Consider the following 16,919-nt stretch of genomic DNA (forward strand, 5'->3'; position numbering starts at 1 on the left):
ACAAGATGAACCACTTATCCTCTTGACTCCATGTGCGTTCGGAACATGTAGGACAGTGAAAAATTTCTGACTGGTTGTCAACATTATCCATTATGTTTTCACTCTGAATATTTGCATCTTACACAGGGCTACAGATATTTGTTTTACTGATGTTATTTAATACAAATTGCATTATCTAATTACTTTCCAAGTGCCTTAGATAGGTACAATGTCCCTATTAATTTTCAATGCTTGATGCAATAATATAATTAACATATGTTCTTCTGTCAATAAATTGTATAGCATAAATAAACTCTGAATTTTTCATTTACGAAAGTAGTAAGGATATCAACAAGGCTTACGTAAGCCTTGTTGTTACTCTATATCATCGATTGTTTTGTCAACCAATACATTTCTTATTTCCAATATTTTTTCAGCTGTCACAAAGTGGGGGTAGGTGTGGGTACAAGACTGTCCCATGGGACCCTGACACGTCTTTTGTGTAAGTGTACATGAATGGACAATTGTCCACTTTGTTGACTGTGGTTCAACATTATCTGGGATCTATCCTAAATCAGGCAACATAAAACTGGAGGAAGGAAGTGAGTTCTTCTTTCACACTCAGCATCTTCAAGATCGCAGACTGTACATACTTCGATTGCATTGTTCACAATAAAATTTAAGGAGGTAACAGCTACTTATCTGGGGATAATGTGCTCTCCCTCAAATAAAAGAAATAAAAAATGGTTGAGCAGCAGCAATGCCAATAAAGATGGTGCTTCATCTAAGAAAGGACAGCATTTATTATTAAGGGCCAAAAACTTGACCACACCAATCTCCAGCTATAGACTTAATTTCCTTTTTGTGGCCTGTTATACCCCTCCCCTTGGATGCTGAAGATTTACAAGTGGGGATTTCATCAGGTCCATGGTGACTATAGCATCACATGCAGATGTGTTCTCCGTGGCTTCCTTCAGTCTTTTGAAGGATGAATCTTTAATCACCATTGCTTGACAATGATTATTGGAGGTAAAAACATCAAGGCATGCACTGTCTATTGCTTTGACATTGCCAGTTGAGTTCCTCAACCTCTGCAGAGTTCTCTCACTGGACACATTCAAGCTTTTGCTACAGCATAGCAACAAAAAAAAAAAAAAAAAAAATCTGAAACTTTATTCTGCAGTTTTACTGCAGCAATTGCATCTCAGGATTTAAAGGAAATGTAACATAGCTCCCTCACCCCAGTTACAGGGCCGTCAGAACCGGCCAATAAACAAACACAACCTGAGTGAGCCAAGAGCAGACCACATTCTAGAAAAGGGTATGGAGCCAGAACTTCTTCCTCTCTCATGGATGCCCATCTACTTCCATCAGCTAAATATATGCAGTATAAAGGAAGGGGTGTCCACCATTATTTGTGAAGGGTGCAATAGAGAAGGTTCAAAACATCATATCGCCAGCATTCTACTCCAACATTTTTGGCACAACAAAGGTGAGAAGCTGAGGCTGCTTATAGAGAAATTTCTGCTCAATGACACCATTGGGATGGAAACTGCAGCATAAATCTGGAGTGCTATCAGATCCAGAGATTGCACAGACAAGGGTTTTCCACTGTGGAAAAGGTAAAGGCTAAACAACAATTTATACAATGAACAATATTTGCCACTTGGTTGATAAGGATGCAACACTGCTGTAATGGAAGCCATCATGAGCACTCTTTTCAAAGTGCATTATCTTAGAAATTTTCCAGCCAAGTTGGATCCAAAACATTTGTCTGTTCTGGAGAAGTGGTAAATATGTTTTCTATATGGTTGATATGGAAGCCAGATTGTTGCTAGGGAAGCCACTGTGGACATAAATTTGACAGCATGCAAGTTTTAATTGTTCTAGAAAATGTCAAAAATAGATTTTCCTTATGGTTGCTAAGGAAACTGCACTATTGCAAAGAAAGTCACCCCAAAATAAATTTAATAAAACGTGTTCCAAGAAACATTCTCAGCTCTGAAATTTGCTCAGCTGTTCTGGAGAAGTTAAAAATCTGTTTTGCATATTGTTGCTATAAAAGGAATTAGAGGAGCTCCTGATATAATTTTGGTAAGGCATGTCATAAGAAACCTTTCAATTGTAAAATTTAGTTCAGCCATTTATAAGATGCCGAAAATTGGTTTTCAAACCAATGATTAAGGAAGCCACACAGTTTCAACAGGAACCATCCTGGCTGAAAAGTATATACAGAACATCCTAAGAAACGTTCAATTAAAAATTGGTTGAGCTGTTCTGTAGGGGAAATTTTTTTAGCTTTTCCATTTTAATTGTTATGGGGGTCAGCCCTAGTACAAATTTGTCCTGAGGAAATTAAAAAGTTTCACTGAAACTTGGCCAGTATTTTATATCTTATGTTGAAAAATAGCAATGATTATGGCCAACATGACGTTTGACACAAGCCATATCAGTAACTCACCTGGCTTTGACTCTTTACATCAGTTATTCTTATGTCGTGTGATTAGGCTCAAATAAACAGTAACACAAGAAAGAATGAAAACAACAAGCTTTGAAAAAATACTATAATTTATTTCCCTAGAAAAATTCTGTAAAAATAAAAAAAATACGAACTTAATGGTTTTATAGAATCAAATCCAAAATAATCTGAGAATTATCCAACAATAAAAATTTTGAAGTCCTAATAACAAAATGTTCTACTGATTTCAAGTTTGAATCCTGATGAAGAATCCAAGATGGAAGACGACGTATGCTGCAATATGTAGTGTTGAAGTCTACAGTTCCTTGTAGAAACAAGAATTATCACTCCGGTTTAGGAAATTTAAATTTCTTATAAAAATTTAAGAATCTCAAATAAGCACGTGTATTTTCCAGAAAAATAACAGAATTAATCCTTTTGAATCCAAGTAATTTGAAATAACTCCAAACAGCACAACATACAACTTCTAGTGTAAGAAAAAGCCCAGCTGCAACTGAGAATAACTCTCCAAAACATGGGTTATATTGTATTCTAAACGGAAACAAGGGGTCACATGATCATCTTCTAGAAGCTTATAGAAACTACGTACTTGTTAAAGGTCGCATACACCCAGTGTGACCCTGAAAAAAAACCAATCATTTTACTCTAAGAAATAAAAAATTTAAAAAATTGTTTATATCTTAAAGACAGAGTCCCATCATAACCTCGACAACAACCAATCATTTTTAAAAAAATAGAACTTGTTTACAATGGTTGCTACAAATTTTGAAACAAGGTCAGGAATTAGATCAACACTTGGTGTTTATAAACTGACAGTCAAGGTCAAATTATTTTCTGAAAAAAGTATCTCTAGTGAATAAATTTACATTACAATATCATGTAATGTAAATTTTTAAAAAATTTAAAACTGAAAAACAATTAAATTGAAATACATATATATTAAATCAAATAATTAAATCAAATATACAAAACAGTTATCAAGTGGTAATAAGTTTGACAGCCAGTACACCAGTAACATTTTTATTTCATATGAATATACATCGTTTATGAATTCTATGAGGTTTCTGCCATTTTCTTTGCTATCATTTCCAGTGCATAATAAATGAACAGTGTGATGCAAGCAGGATTAAGAAAATGAGAAACCAAACATTCCATAAAACATTGTACTTTAATAAACACGTACACTTGTATGAGAAAACTTCCATAATCTCCTTTAAAAATATAGACACAACAGCATCTTCTCAATGGGTATAAAACTGTATCTGCATTAAAATAATGTATTGATATTTATTAAAGATATGCATATTCAGATTATTAGTATTAAAATAATGGAAAAGCATTTCTACAAGAGTTTTATCTTGAAGCAATAAAAGATAAATATACATCACAAAAGAAAAGATAATTCTATTCTGCAGTGTATGTTGGTATTTTTACACGTATAATAAAAAGGAATTTACTTAAGAAACATCAAAAGGTACAACCCTATGAACCAAGGGGGGGGGGGATGCTTTGTGAGAAGTATATTTTCCTAATAGGATATTAATTGGATGCAGAAATACCACAGCCCCCCAAAAAACATCATGCAATGGCCTCCTCCAAGTACATAAACTAACATCAGGACTCATACAAGCCAACAGGTGAAAATTCATTATCACTTTATGGAATAATAATTATAATAGTGTTCTACTTTTTCACCCAATGGCTGCACCCTAATTATACAACCCTTGGACAAGAGTGATATAAGGAAACCAGAATTATGGGATCATAAATTATTCCAACTCCGATGTGATTGGAATGAGGGGTTATATTAAATGGCAAAAAAAAAAAAAAAAAAAAAAAATTTAATTAAAAGTGTACTACTTCTTGACACAAGGGACATAACCTCTATGTCAACACTGTGCAAGAAAGCAGAATATGCAATCGGTTAATCTTCCCAATTTGTTGTGAATAGTAGAATAAGTTGATTAAAATAGAAGATGGAATCAAAACTTTAACCCAAATGTATCGTACACAATATTGGATCCCCAAGAATGGACCCAGGGATATTATAAAATACATTTAAATCATTGTGATAATGTCGCATTCCAAACATGACTTTATTATAAAAATAAGAGTGATAATAAAAAAATATTAAATAAAATGAGAACTATTAAAATTCCAGAACTCCAATGCATGTATTTGAAACCTGAATACAGCATTTCATGATGGCCAACTGGAAAATTGTTTGAGTCACATGATTACATATTTCAGACAAAATAAATGTTGTTATGGTGGGTTTAATACCATTTTTCAGCACATGATAGGCTATACATGACGGCCAGTATATCTGATAGAGGAACAGCCTGTCAGAGGAAAACCTCAAAGAACCACCAACTTACAGGAAGCTACTGGTAAGCTTTTTGGTGACAAAGGTACAATGTCAGTGATCTGCAAAAGCATACAAACTGGACCACTAAGCCTCCACAATCTGAATGCAAGTTCTTCTTACTTTAATAAGCAATCTTGAGGTAGCATATATATATATATATATATATATATATATATATATATATATATATATATATATATATAGTTTAATTCTTGACACAAGTAATATATATTAATTAGAATTGAAAAACTTTATGAAGATACTGCACAACTGGTCAGTACGAAAATTTGTAAGGCTTTAACCACTTGTATTGGGCAAACTTATCTCTAGCCGTTAAACAATCATTAGATTTTCAAAATACTTGAAGGCTGAAACTATCGGCCCAAGCAGAAAGTACCTGGCAGGTATATTCTAGATTAGTTATACTAGTACTTTTTGATTTCATACTGTTTTTGAAAGCTATATCTATAAGATTTTACTTATCTGCTTTCCATGTTAAATTGGACTTCCTAGATCACCTGTTCAATACTGAGGTCATTGTTTGATGTCTAGTCATAATCAGACGTAACAAAATTGGTTGCTCTGCTTGCTTTTGGATTTGTTTAAGTTTTTCTTGCAATGCCTGGGATTGGGTTCCCACACTACACACATTTTCTAATACAGGTCTATATAAACCTCAGAAAACCAATTCTTTTACATTTTGTGGACAAGATAACAATTTACATTTTAACAGGCCTACTGTACATTTTACCTATGCATATTTCTTGGATGGGAGGTTCCATGTCAGATGTCTAGTAATTGTGATGCCTAAATATTTTATTTAGTCGAGATCTTAAAAAAATTACTTCCAATATGACATATTGATTTTGAATTTTTTTCTTGTCATTTGTATTAAATTGCATTGGGGTGATGAAGTATTATATAAATATATTTTTACCCACTGTCCTAACTGAATGTCACCTCGTAAGATTCAAGTATCCTGCAAAATTCCCATTAATCTGTAGTAAATAAAGTTGGAACCAACCAAAAATTATGCCTAGAACAGTCCGATTTGAACCATCTTCTACCATACATTTTTCTTTAAAGCATAAGAAAGGGTCAGATTTTGCTTTAGTAAGATTATTTAAAGCTGTCATAAGGAGACAGTGATTTACTTTTCATGCTCTAGTAATCATAAGTACATGTCACCCAAGTATGAAATTAGAGTCAAACTGACCTACATTTGGTGATTTGGTATTTTACCCAGCAAGATGCGTCCATAAAATTAATCTGCACTAACCAATAGTAGAGAAGATAAAATGGTATAGAAAAATAATAACAAGAAAGTTTAATTTAGGGTGTAGATGTACAGAAGGACATTTATGGATGTCTAGGTTAATTTAGAGGGTAGAAATAGAGGGACAAATATACAGATACCAAGTTTAATTTGGAGTGTTGACATACAGATAAGCAGACAGAGATGCCAAGGTTAATTTTGGATGTAGATGTACAGAAGGACAAACAGATGCCAAGGTTAATTTTGGGTGTGGATGTACAGAGGGTCACACAGATGCCAAGGTTAATTTTGGGTATAGATGTACAGAGGGACACAAAGATGTCAAGGTTAATTTTATGGTGTAGACATACAGAGGGACACACAGATGTCAAGGTTAATTTTAAGGTGTAGATGTAAAGAGGGTCAGACAGATGCCAAGGTTAATTTTGGGTGTAGATGTAGAGGGACACACATATGCCAAGGTTAATTTTGGGTGTAGATGTACAGAGGGACACAGATGTCAAGGTTAATTTTATGATGTAGATGTATAGAGGGTCACACAGATGCCAAGGTTAATTTTATGGTGTAGATGTAAAGAGGGACACAGATGTCAAGGTTAATTTTATGATGCAGATGTACAGAGGGTCACACAGATGCCAAGGTTAATTTTATGGTGTAGATGTAAAGAGGGACACACAGATGCCAAGGTTAATTTTGGGTGTAGATGTACAGAGGGACACAGATGTCAAGGTTAATTTTATGATGTATATGTACAGAGGGACACACATATGCCAAGGTTAATTTTGGGTGTAGATGTACAGAGGGACACAGATGTCAAGGTTAATTTTATGATGTAGATGTACAGAGGGTCACACAGATGCCAAGGTTAATTTTATGGTGTAGATGTAAAGAGGGACACACAGATGCCAAGGTTAATTTTATGGTGCAGACATACAGAAGGACACATGTACAGATGCCAATGTAATTGTTATGCTGAGCTCCACCAAGGTATGCTCAACAGTCTAAGGTGTTGACATGTACAGACACGCACACATCCTTGCCAAATTGATTGCTGTTTCAAGCTTCTACCAAGGTGGGTTCAACAATAACATGTAAGAGTCCAAGCCCTCTATAAAAGTGCACATGCTTGCAGCATAAATACTAGAACACATTTAATTGTACATTGGATTGCACATTCTATTACTGCTTCCATCTCATCCCAAAAATTTTTTAATATGCTATAAAACATTTGCAGAATTTGTAAAGGAAGAATATATATCCAGATGACTACATTCTCTGGAATTCACAGGATTAATATATATTTGTATACATTTGCAACATAAAAGAATTTGCTTATCCGTTCATCCATCAATCTAAATATGTCTGTTCCTATCTCCTGTAGCTACACAAAGATATAAATTTTACTTTATATTTTCCAGTGTATCATCTTTTTGTCTCTTTTGATGATGCACAATTCGAACAAATGTAAATGTAAATATTGGTCAGATGTTATACTATTCAAAGTAAAATCTCCAAAATACCAAAACATTATTGCCATCTGGACACCATGGCACTCTTTGTAACATAAACTAAACAGAGATTCCCTTTATTAAAGCCTGCCTTTTATTTGGCTAGAAGAAAAAACTTTCGGATTGAGCTTAATGTAAAACAATGACAATGACCCAAATTTGTTTTCATACCTACACTAGATGGTGGTGATTAGCAAATGTGGTGGGGCCCCTGAGTGACCGAGTGGTCTAAAGCGCTCTTCGTTACGGATCACTGCCATCTCACCTCTGTCTGCGGCGGTTTGAGTCTCGGATTCAGCCAATGTGGGTATGTGAGAAAGCTTGCCAGTAGCTTCTCGTGGGTTGGTGGTTCTTTCCGGGGTTTCCCGGGTTCTTCCTCCACCATTAATACTGGCTGCCATGTATAGCCTATCGTGTACTGAAAAATGGCATTAAACCCCACAACAACAACAACAGCCAAATTTGTTGTGTGGACAGAATGATGTAAAGACATGGCCACCTTCTGAATGTTACGTAGATACGTAGAGCTTCAACAAAGGTCACTCGACAATGAAATTTTTATTATAATTTCTGCACACTAATTTTTCAATGTGTTGGAATGGGGATAACTATCATGCATCTACAGAATTGTGAAAATTAGCACATTGCCAGTAAAACTCAATTTTGACAGTAAAATCCAGTGGCAACTTTTCCAAATTCTTATGCTTAAAATGTCAATTTCTTAATTATGTCTTCATCTGGAGAAATAATTGAATAAATGTCCTTGTTTTACTAAACAAAAATATGTCATGATGCTTGTGATTCTTTCTGTTCATCAATTTTGTATGTATTTCAAGTCAATCACTTAAAACATGAATGTAGTGCAAAATTAACTTTGTTAAGTAGAATGGGTATCATACAGGCCAAATGTACAGGTTATTTGTTCATGACTTGAGCCAGATTTACTACTTTACTTTTCATACCTCTATATAGTATTAAAAAATATATAAATATAAAATAAATTCATTTCAGTACAAATTTTTGATTATTATCTTTGGTAAAAAGTATGCTGTCCAGCCAAGCTACAGCTATTTAACATATAACTGAGATCATTTTGCAAGAACCATACCAGAGGAAAAAAAATGTCGACTACAAAGAAATATACAACCGTATGTCTTCAATTCAAATTCCTGTCTGATATTATGATGATTGGGATAATAACATCTTTTACAAAAAATGAGCTCATTTTAATTTTACAACAGGCGCATGTGAGCACAAAATGTACACATGAGACCTATATTACACACAAAAAATACTGAATGATGAATCAGATGAATCAAACCAATGGAACATCTGTGCATACCTAGACTGACCAATCCAGTATATGCTGTATTGATTATGGTACAATTTCAATTTAGTGATTTTCTAAGGGTGACAACGATGTTTTCCAGAACCTGTCACAGGATTTAATCTAATAAAATGTAAGGTAAATAGTAGTTTTCATCATGGCAATACTGATGAACAGACAACAAAGTTTGATTTTTTTCTTTGCCTTATGTAGCATTGTTGTAAACTTTCATCCAATTCCATCAAATGATCTTATATCCTCATGTACACATACAGACTGGAATGATAGTGGTAGGGCTGATTATTTACATTACAATATATATATATATATATATATATATATATATATATATATATATATATATATATATACATACATACATACATATACATACACACACACACACACAGTATATATAACCAAGTGGTATGCAAATATAATTGTAACTTGATGCAAATTATTATTTATGAACACGTGTTTACAGGAGTACTGGGTTTACACATGAATATGACTGTACCCAGGTATTGGCCATAGCAATCCTGCCATGACCGCTTCAAGTAAGGCATCATTATGTAATTACATGCTAAATATTTAACTAAAACTGTATAAACAAAGATAATGTCATCACAATATACCATTATACATGTATACATATTTAACTAGGACTGTATAAACGGGTAAAAGTTGGAAGATTTGTTTTTTTACTGTACATGAAAAATGGGAGTACATCCAGATTATTCCATGCATTTTAATTGATTCAGAGCTTTTAGTTCTCTGTAATGAAATGATAGCCCAAGGCAGAATAAAAGACAAAATAATATAAAATAATGATTTTATATGATATAAAAATAGAGTCAATATGATATAAAAAATTGATAAATCTACAGCCCATATGACCATTAGTAGAGGCATAATTCATGGATCTGTGATTACTTCGATAAGCCATTACAACTGAGGCATCACACGACAAGCATGCAGACCATTAATTTAATTTCTTTACTAACTGAAATATAAAATACAGTTAATCCTTCTGATAGTAACCTATTATAAATACACAATGTATAGTAACCAATATGCAAAGCTTATCATGGGATCAACATATTTATTCATACATACAACAGCACTGATATAAAGCATGGAAAAGTCTATGGTCATGAGCTAAATACATATCCTTAACCTCTGTTAGTAAAGCATAAGATGCTTGGTCATGGTGACCTTCTTTAGTTGTAAGGGTGTAGTACTAACAGAGAAGCATCTTGTCATCAAGTTTCATGACTCGAACATAATTGACATCCAATAAATGAACTTTAAACACAAAACTTCAACAGTCACTGAAATGCAGCTGACACGTCTCTTTCCAATAAAAATGCGTTATTTATAAAGATACATCCACTCAAGTTTTATGGGTGTAGTAGGATAGAATGCATACAGCATGCTAAAAACTTGTGAGGTCATGAACTAAATGCAAAAACTTACCCAAAGCCAGCAAAATACAAAATATAGGTCATGATGAGTATTTGTTTCTATAGATGTTGTGCCAACAAAGATGTTTATCATCATCAATTTCACAATTCATGGATGAATTGTGTCCAAGAAATTAATATCCAATAAAAAAATAACGTCAGTGAAGTGTATAATATCGGCCATAATGACCTACTTCTGTGATGAGTAGTGCTCAAGAAAATGCGTCCCCTCACCAAATGTTATGAGTTTAGATAGAACAGTATTATACTGCCTGCAAAGAACCTATGTGGCAGAGATCGTCCTGGGCTTCGCCAATGTCGCAAATTGCGATTTTTTTTCCTTATTGGTGACAAAAATATCCCATCTGGCAATTTTTTTGGCGACATACTTTTTGGTTATTTAATTTGTACATACAATCATGGATTTGGACTGAATAAATTTAAAGCCAGAACGAAAGGAAGCCACAAACTTGACTAAGCAATGCATTGGAATCAATCTGTTACACAAACGATCCTTTGTTCTTATTGACAACCCTATCTTTACAGTGCATTGTTACATCATAATCTGCTTATGCTGACATCTGGGCTGAGTACTGTATGCTGCGATAGAGTCAATCATGCTACCGCATTATACCTACAACTGACCAACTTCTGAAGACGCGAATAGAACAGATACAGTTAATTGTATGGCTAATCCTTCTGTTTTTTTTTAATACGTATACCAATACAATAGTTTTGCTGAACCTTCATAGAAAATTGATAACCTTTGAAGTACCGACTACTGTGTATAAATACAAAGCAAATGGAAAAAATCTCAATCACAATTACATCTGTAGCCAGTGCAGCATTTTACTCATCGATCTTTTCCTTTTGCCTTCAGTCCCGTGTTACGGCTGCAGAGACTTAAACTCCGCAACAAGAAATAGCAAAAAAAACAGTTGTGCATAATTAATAATAATTATTTATTTCTCAAAATACAGGAGTGAAAGAATCCCTAAATTGGGTGTGAATTTACGCTTATATATACGGTCCAATATTGCCAGGTGTTGACTCATGTAAGTTTCATTCGTGGGAAGATCCTATTTTTCTTGTTGAGAAAATTTATACAGCATTCAGTGATCATTCTTGGGATTTAGGAAGCAATTCGCTACAAGCTTTGTGAAGCTAGCCATAAAAAGGGGGTGGGGGGGCTGCTGAGAGACTACTGGTGTCAACTGTCAGCACTTAGGACTGTGAACGTGGATTCAGTAAGATGAACCTCATAAAAACTGACATCAGAAATAAGCTCTGCATCTCATATCTCAAGAATTTAATGAGAATCAGCATGTACAGATGTGAAAAATTAGACTTTGAAACTGCATTCAACAAGTGGGCAGCCCTAAAATCGTGACGGATCTTCATGTAACACTTTGTAACATTTTGTTAATACTTGTTGTAATTAAAGTATTAACTAATCCATCTTTTGTAATTTTCATTGCCTGTTACATTAATAGACTAAATTAACACTTGGAAAAATGTACACTACTTTTTTTGGCGACACTTTTTGAAAATTGGCGACAAAATATTGAGGTTGGCGATTTTTTTGGCGACAGCTTTTTAAAAGCCAGGACCATCCCTGTATGTGGTCTTGAGTTAAACACACAAATGTAAACCTATGCCTATGAAATACATCACAATGACCTTTTATTTTAAGGGATTCTATAAAAAGAAATGAAAATGATCTAGTGTGATGATTTCAGGATGAACTGACCTTAAAAAATTTCATGTTTTGTTTTTATTGGTCTGAACAACACTTTCAACACGTTACTGACTATATCATGCCAAGGAAATGGGAGCCAAGTGCCTTTACCATCGATGCAGCCAAGGCAGCCACCTTGATTGTCCTGGGTTGGTATCAAACCTGTGGCCCTTGGATTACAAGTCTGATGCTCCAACTCAGCCACCACCTTAAGAAATAAACAAATTACAAAGTTTAACCAGTCAGTGAAGTATGAAATATGGGTCACAGTGACATACGCTTGTGACAATGTTGTCAAACACTTCAAGATGCATCCCTCACTAAGTTTCATGGTTCCATGTATAACAACAAGTATACCAAGTGCAACAAAAAATACACAGATAAACAAGATAAACTTAACCAAGAGTGCACAAATAATGTTGATGTAATAACAAAGTTTGCCTCTTCCCAGAGATTAGGATGCATAAAACCCGCTCCAAACTGTTGCCTAGGAAGAATGGTTCTGATACAGTAAAGATGTAAATATGTGTATGTTTTTATGTGTGAACATCAATGCAGACAGTGAAATAGTGCCATCTAATTTACCCTCCTTTATTTCCTTCATGTTTATGAGCCAGCTTTAATATCAGTATGCAAATACACACACACACACACACACACACACACACACACACGTTATATAAAGATTTTTGTTGAAATTTTATTTGTGTACTCTACAATTTGATTACAAAATATGTATGCATGTACATCTGATTCCCAATGATCATTGCTGGATGAATGAATATGTATCTTAATTCATCAATAAAATTAATAAAATTAATTCTAATAAACCACCAACATTCTAAACGACAAAGTAATTCACATACCTATAAATCTTTGTTAATATACAGTTACATTTCATTTAGAATTAATCCAGAATTGAGTTGGGAGTTGTGTTGGCACTGTCACTTATGTAACTGTTTCAAGTTTTCAGACTAAAGCCAGTAAAAAAATTGCCAGTCTTTTAAAAAGTGCCTTCCAAGCCCCCATTTATTTGAAGTATAGAATAAAGCATACTTATTAAGCAAGTCAACATAACAAATTCAATGATATCCAATTTACTGCTTTTAAATACAGTAACTTTTAACGATACTCAAACACTGCATTATGGGCATGTTTTAATTTCATTTTAAGCAGATGAAAAAAAAATGTCAAAAGAAATGTTATACTGGTTTGTAAACTTTTTTAAAATGCAGTTAAAATATCATGCCGATATTATATACAGAAAAGCAGAATAATCTGCACATAAAAAATAACAATCCTCTCCTAATTAATGAAGACAATCTGAATGACATTTTGTTTCCATTAGATGCTTGATTCATAAATGACAAAAAATAAACGTTTTCATTGTGCTCTAATCCATCATTCATTTTTTTTAAAACTCTACAGCTAAAAACTTGCACAAAACTGGATCCACTCATATGAATACATTGCAAGTTCTATAGACAAATACAAGGGTACAATCTGACTGGTACCATGTTCTCTCATGATCAATACTCATATGAATACATTGCAAGTTCTATAGACAAATACAAGGGTACAATCTTTCTGGTGCCATGTTCTCTTGTGATCAATACTCATATGAATACATTGCAAGTTCTATAGACAAATACAAGGGTACAATCTTTCTGGTGCCATGTTCTCTTGTGATCAGTACTCATATGAATACATTGCAAGTTCTATAGACAAATACAAGGGTACAATCTTTCTGGTGCCATGTTCTCTTGTGATCAGTACTCATATGAATACATTGCAAGTTCTATAGACAAATACAAGGGTACAATCTGACTGGTGCCATGTTCTCTTGCGATCAATTCTCAACTAACTGTGGCTCTATATTTCAGAAGGACTTTAAAGGCTCCAGGTCTTTGTTCAGTAAAGCTGGAAAAAAAGAGAGACAACTAATGTAAAGTGAGCTATTTCACTGGTGCTAAAAATTCACATTTCCAATTCTAAATTTTTTTTGCTGTGTTCTGGTCCAGTGCTATAAAGAACATTATTCCAAGGGTTTACATTTATAAAATTGTCAACATTCTTTTTATAATGAGATTTTCAAAGATATTTGATTTATTGGAAAATTTATGGATCATGAATATAGCAATAACAACCCCACCCAGCAAAACCCCACTAATTTCAGGAATTAATATCCCTGCTTTTTGTTGGAAGTATTGGTAGGTAAAGTTGTAAAGAGGTTAAGCTACAATGGTGATATTGTAAACGAGTCACGGTACATTAGCATTTGAAAGATGTAGGAATAAACAAGGCTGAGGTAGCTATTTTGGTGTTTATTTCTATTCATTCACTGTAAGAGTATGAGTATTGTTTGTAAATATTTTGTATACATCAAAAGGAACTCGAGTTTCTTTGCAAATATGCATGTATGGAAGCACCAGTGACATGACTGTTAAATAAATAATGCCCTATTTTATTGTAAATATGCAGTCTCAAGCTACTGTACATGTGGTAACTATTTTCCCCACGTTTTATATCCGATCTTATTTCCCTTTCTCAACTCGAAAAGCGTTTAACATTGTTTTTTAACATATTTATTCTGAATTAGTTTTTTGAGGGCACATATGTTGAGTGGTATGCTTCTTCATTCATTCCTTTAATTTAATGATGGCAATCAATCTTTGTATATATGGTACAGTAATGCCAGGTGTTCACTCATGTAATTTTCTTAGGTTGGATGGAGATGCTACAACATTCACAGTGATCATTTATGGTATTGAAACTAATTGTTGTAGAGTTTTAAAAAAATCATAAATTGGAGTCAATATTGCTTGAACTTAACATTCTTACAACAATATTAATGGGTGATAAATCAACATAGCTTCTGTGGAATGCATAAGAGATATCTATTTATGCAGGCTATTTTAGGAGAAATGCAAGTGACAGACATAATGTAATAGGAGTTCTCTGCAAAAGCAGGAGATATTACAAATTCAGGAGGTAGGCGTGGAGTGACCCAAAAAACAACATTTTTCTTCCCAGCCTGAGAGTTGACAGGTATGTACAATACAGAAGTTGTACAGAAATGAAAATGGGTGGGTGAGCAATAACTCCACCTAACGATGACATAAAATACTAATAATTATACTCAACTGAAGTCATTACAACCAGCAATTTTGATTATCAATATGACATTCCACATATGAAGACCATTTTCTGAACAGAAAGCTTACATAATGTGATTGTCTGAATTAATAAACAGGTCCCATAAAGCCTTTCTAAATCGGAAATAACTTTTGCCAGCAATCAGCAGGTACAAAGCAATACACAACTGTGCAGATACACACTGTCCTGTAATGAAACAATATCACATTTCATTCACATTTAATAAACTAAATACAGATGATAAGTTTAAATTTAATAACCGATTTTCACACAGCAAATGAACACCTGACAACACAGTGTGTGTGTGTGTGTGTATGTGTGTATATATATATATATATATATATATATATATATATATATATGCTGAGACAATAAAAAATAAGGGAAAATATTGCCAACTCTTTTATAATATATTATTTAAGTTTGCAGTTCCTTTTTCTTCTCCCTGGATCAGAAATGGGGGTGGATGGGGGTGTTTGGGCTTAGTTTGAGTGACCCGCTGCTAGTACAAATTTCTTATTTTTGACCATGACTGTACCATCAAAGAAACACAGTATACTCTATATCTGATGACACTCTAATAATAAATAAGAGATATATCAATTCAGACTTGTTTGTAAAAAGGACTCAGCATATACAAGATAATCCATTTCTTCAGCAGTGTTAAATTTTCCAGACACAATATTAAAGTGGATCACTTTCAACATGGATCATTGGATGTAGGTCATATTTAGCCAGTTTTGATGCATGACATACTTTCAGTCCAAAATGTACCTAAACAGACCCATTTCACAATATGCATGTTGAAGGATTTGCAATTACTGATATCACTAAAAATCAAAATGAGGCATACACTGCTGGGTGCAGGTCGCTTACTTGACCTGGAAGTGAAAGAAATAGTTGTTTCCTATATGACCAGATTGTTCCATTATTATTTTAACCAAATCAAATGTGTTTTTTTTTGCTACAGGCATTATCAATAGACATTCCCGCTCTAGAAAAAGAACACTTAACTTCCAAGCTCTCGTAACTATTGTCATTTATATCAAATAGTTTTCCAACTACACCTGCACCAAAATCAGGCAAATTAATATGTCTATTATCTCTATAAATATTGTGTTTGCTACAAATATAGTAAAGATATTGTAATCATTCATGTTTTGATCATATTGCCTCAAATGGTAATAAAGGTTATTTTTGGCCAAAAGGACATTCATTATATCAAAATGACAAATTAGGTGTGTGTGTGATTCAGATTTTTAACGTAGCATCAATAAGTTTCCAGTCATATCACTACGATGTCTGCAGTGTGGCAGTTTAAAGTGAAGTCAAGCACTAGGGCATCATGCCGCAGACATAAAGCATGATGTCCCACCCAGACACATTGTTCTTATACCAGGCCGACCAGTCCTAACACTAACATCTTTATGCTGAGTGCCTAGTGAGGCAGCTGTTAGTACCATTTTTAGAAGTCTTTGGTATGACACGGCCAGGGTTTGAACCCACGTCCTTCTGCATCTGGGGCAAACACTCTAACCACTAGGCCACCGGGGTGGTGACTCATTATGTAATAGCAGAATAGAACTATTCTAAATTATATGGAATTATTGTAAATGATATCTTTT

At 33.9% G+C, this 16,919-nt stretch overlaps 1 protein-coding gene across 1 annotated transcript in view; it reads right to left on the minus strand.

Moving 5' to 3' along the window:
* Positions 1 to 3,462: 3,462 nt before the first annotated feature.
* Positions 3,463 to 16,919, minus strand: part of LOC149797421 (uncharacterized) — a 112,120-nt gene continuing 98,663 nt past the window's right edge. Inside the window, exon 16 of the mRNA XM_089962210.1 lies at positions 3,463 to 14,058. Within this exon, the coding sequence (XP_089818336.1) occupies positions 13,995 to 14,058 (64 nt within the window). The 3' untranslated portion in view covers positions 3,463 to 13,994. The remainder of the gene's footprint in view (positions 14,059 to 16,919) is intronic.

This window comes from Sinohyriopsis cumingii, chromosome 6 (genome assembly GCF_028554795.1).
Source record: "Sinohyriopsis cumingii isolate HCF-2022 chromosome 6, ASM2855479v2, whole genome shotgun sequence".
Taxonomy (NCBI): domain Eukaryota; kingdom Metazoa; phylum Mollusca; class Bivalvia; order Unionida; family Unionidae; genus Sinohyriopsis; species Sinohyriopsis cumingii.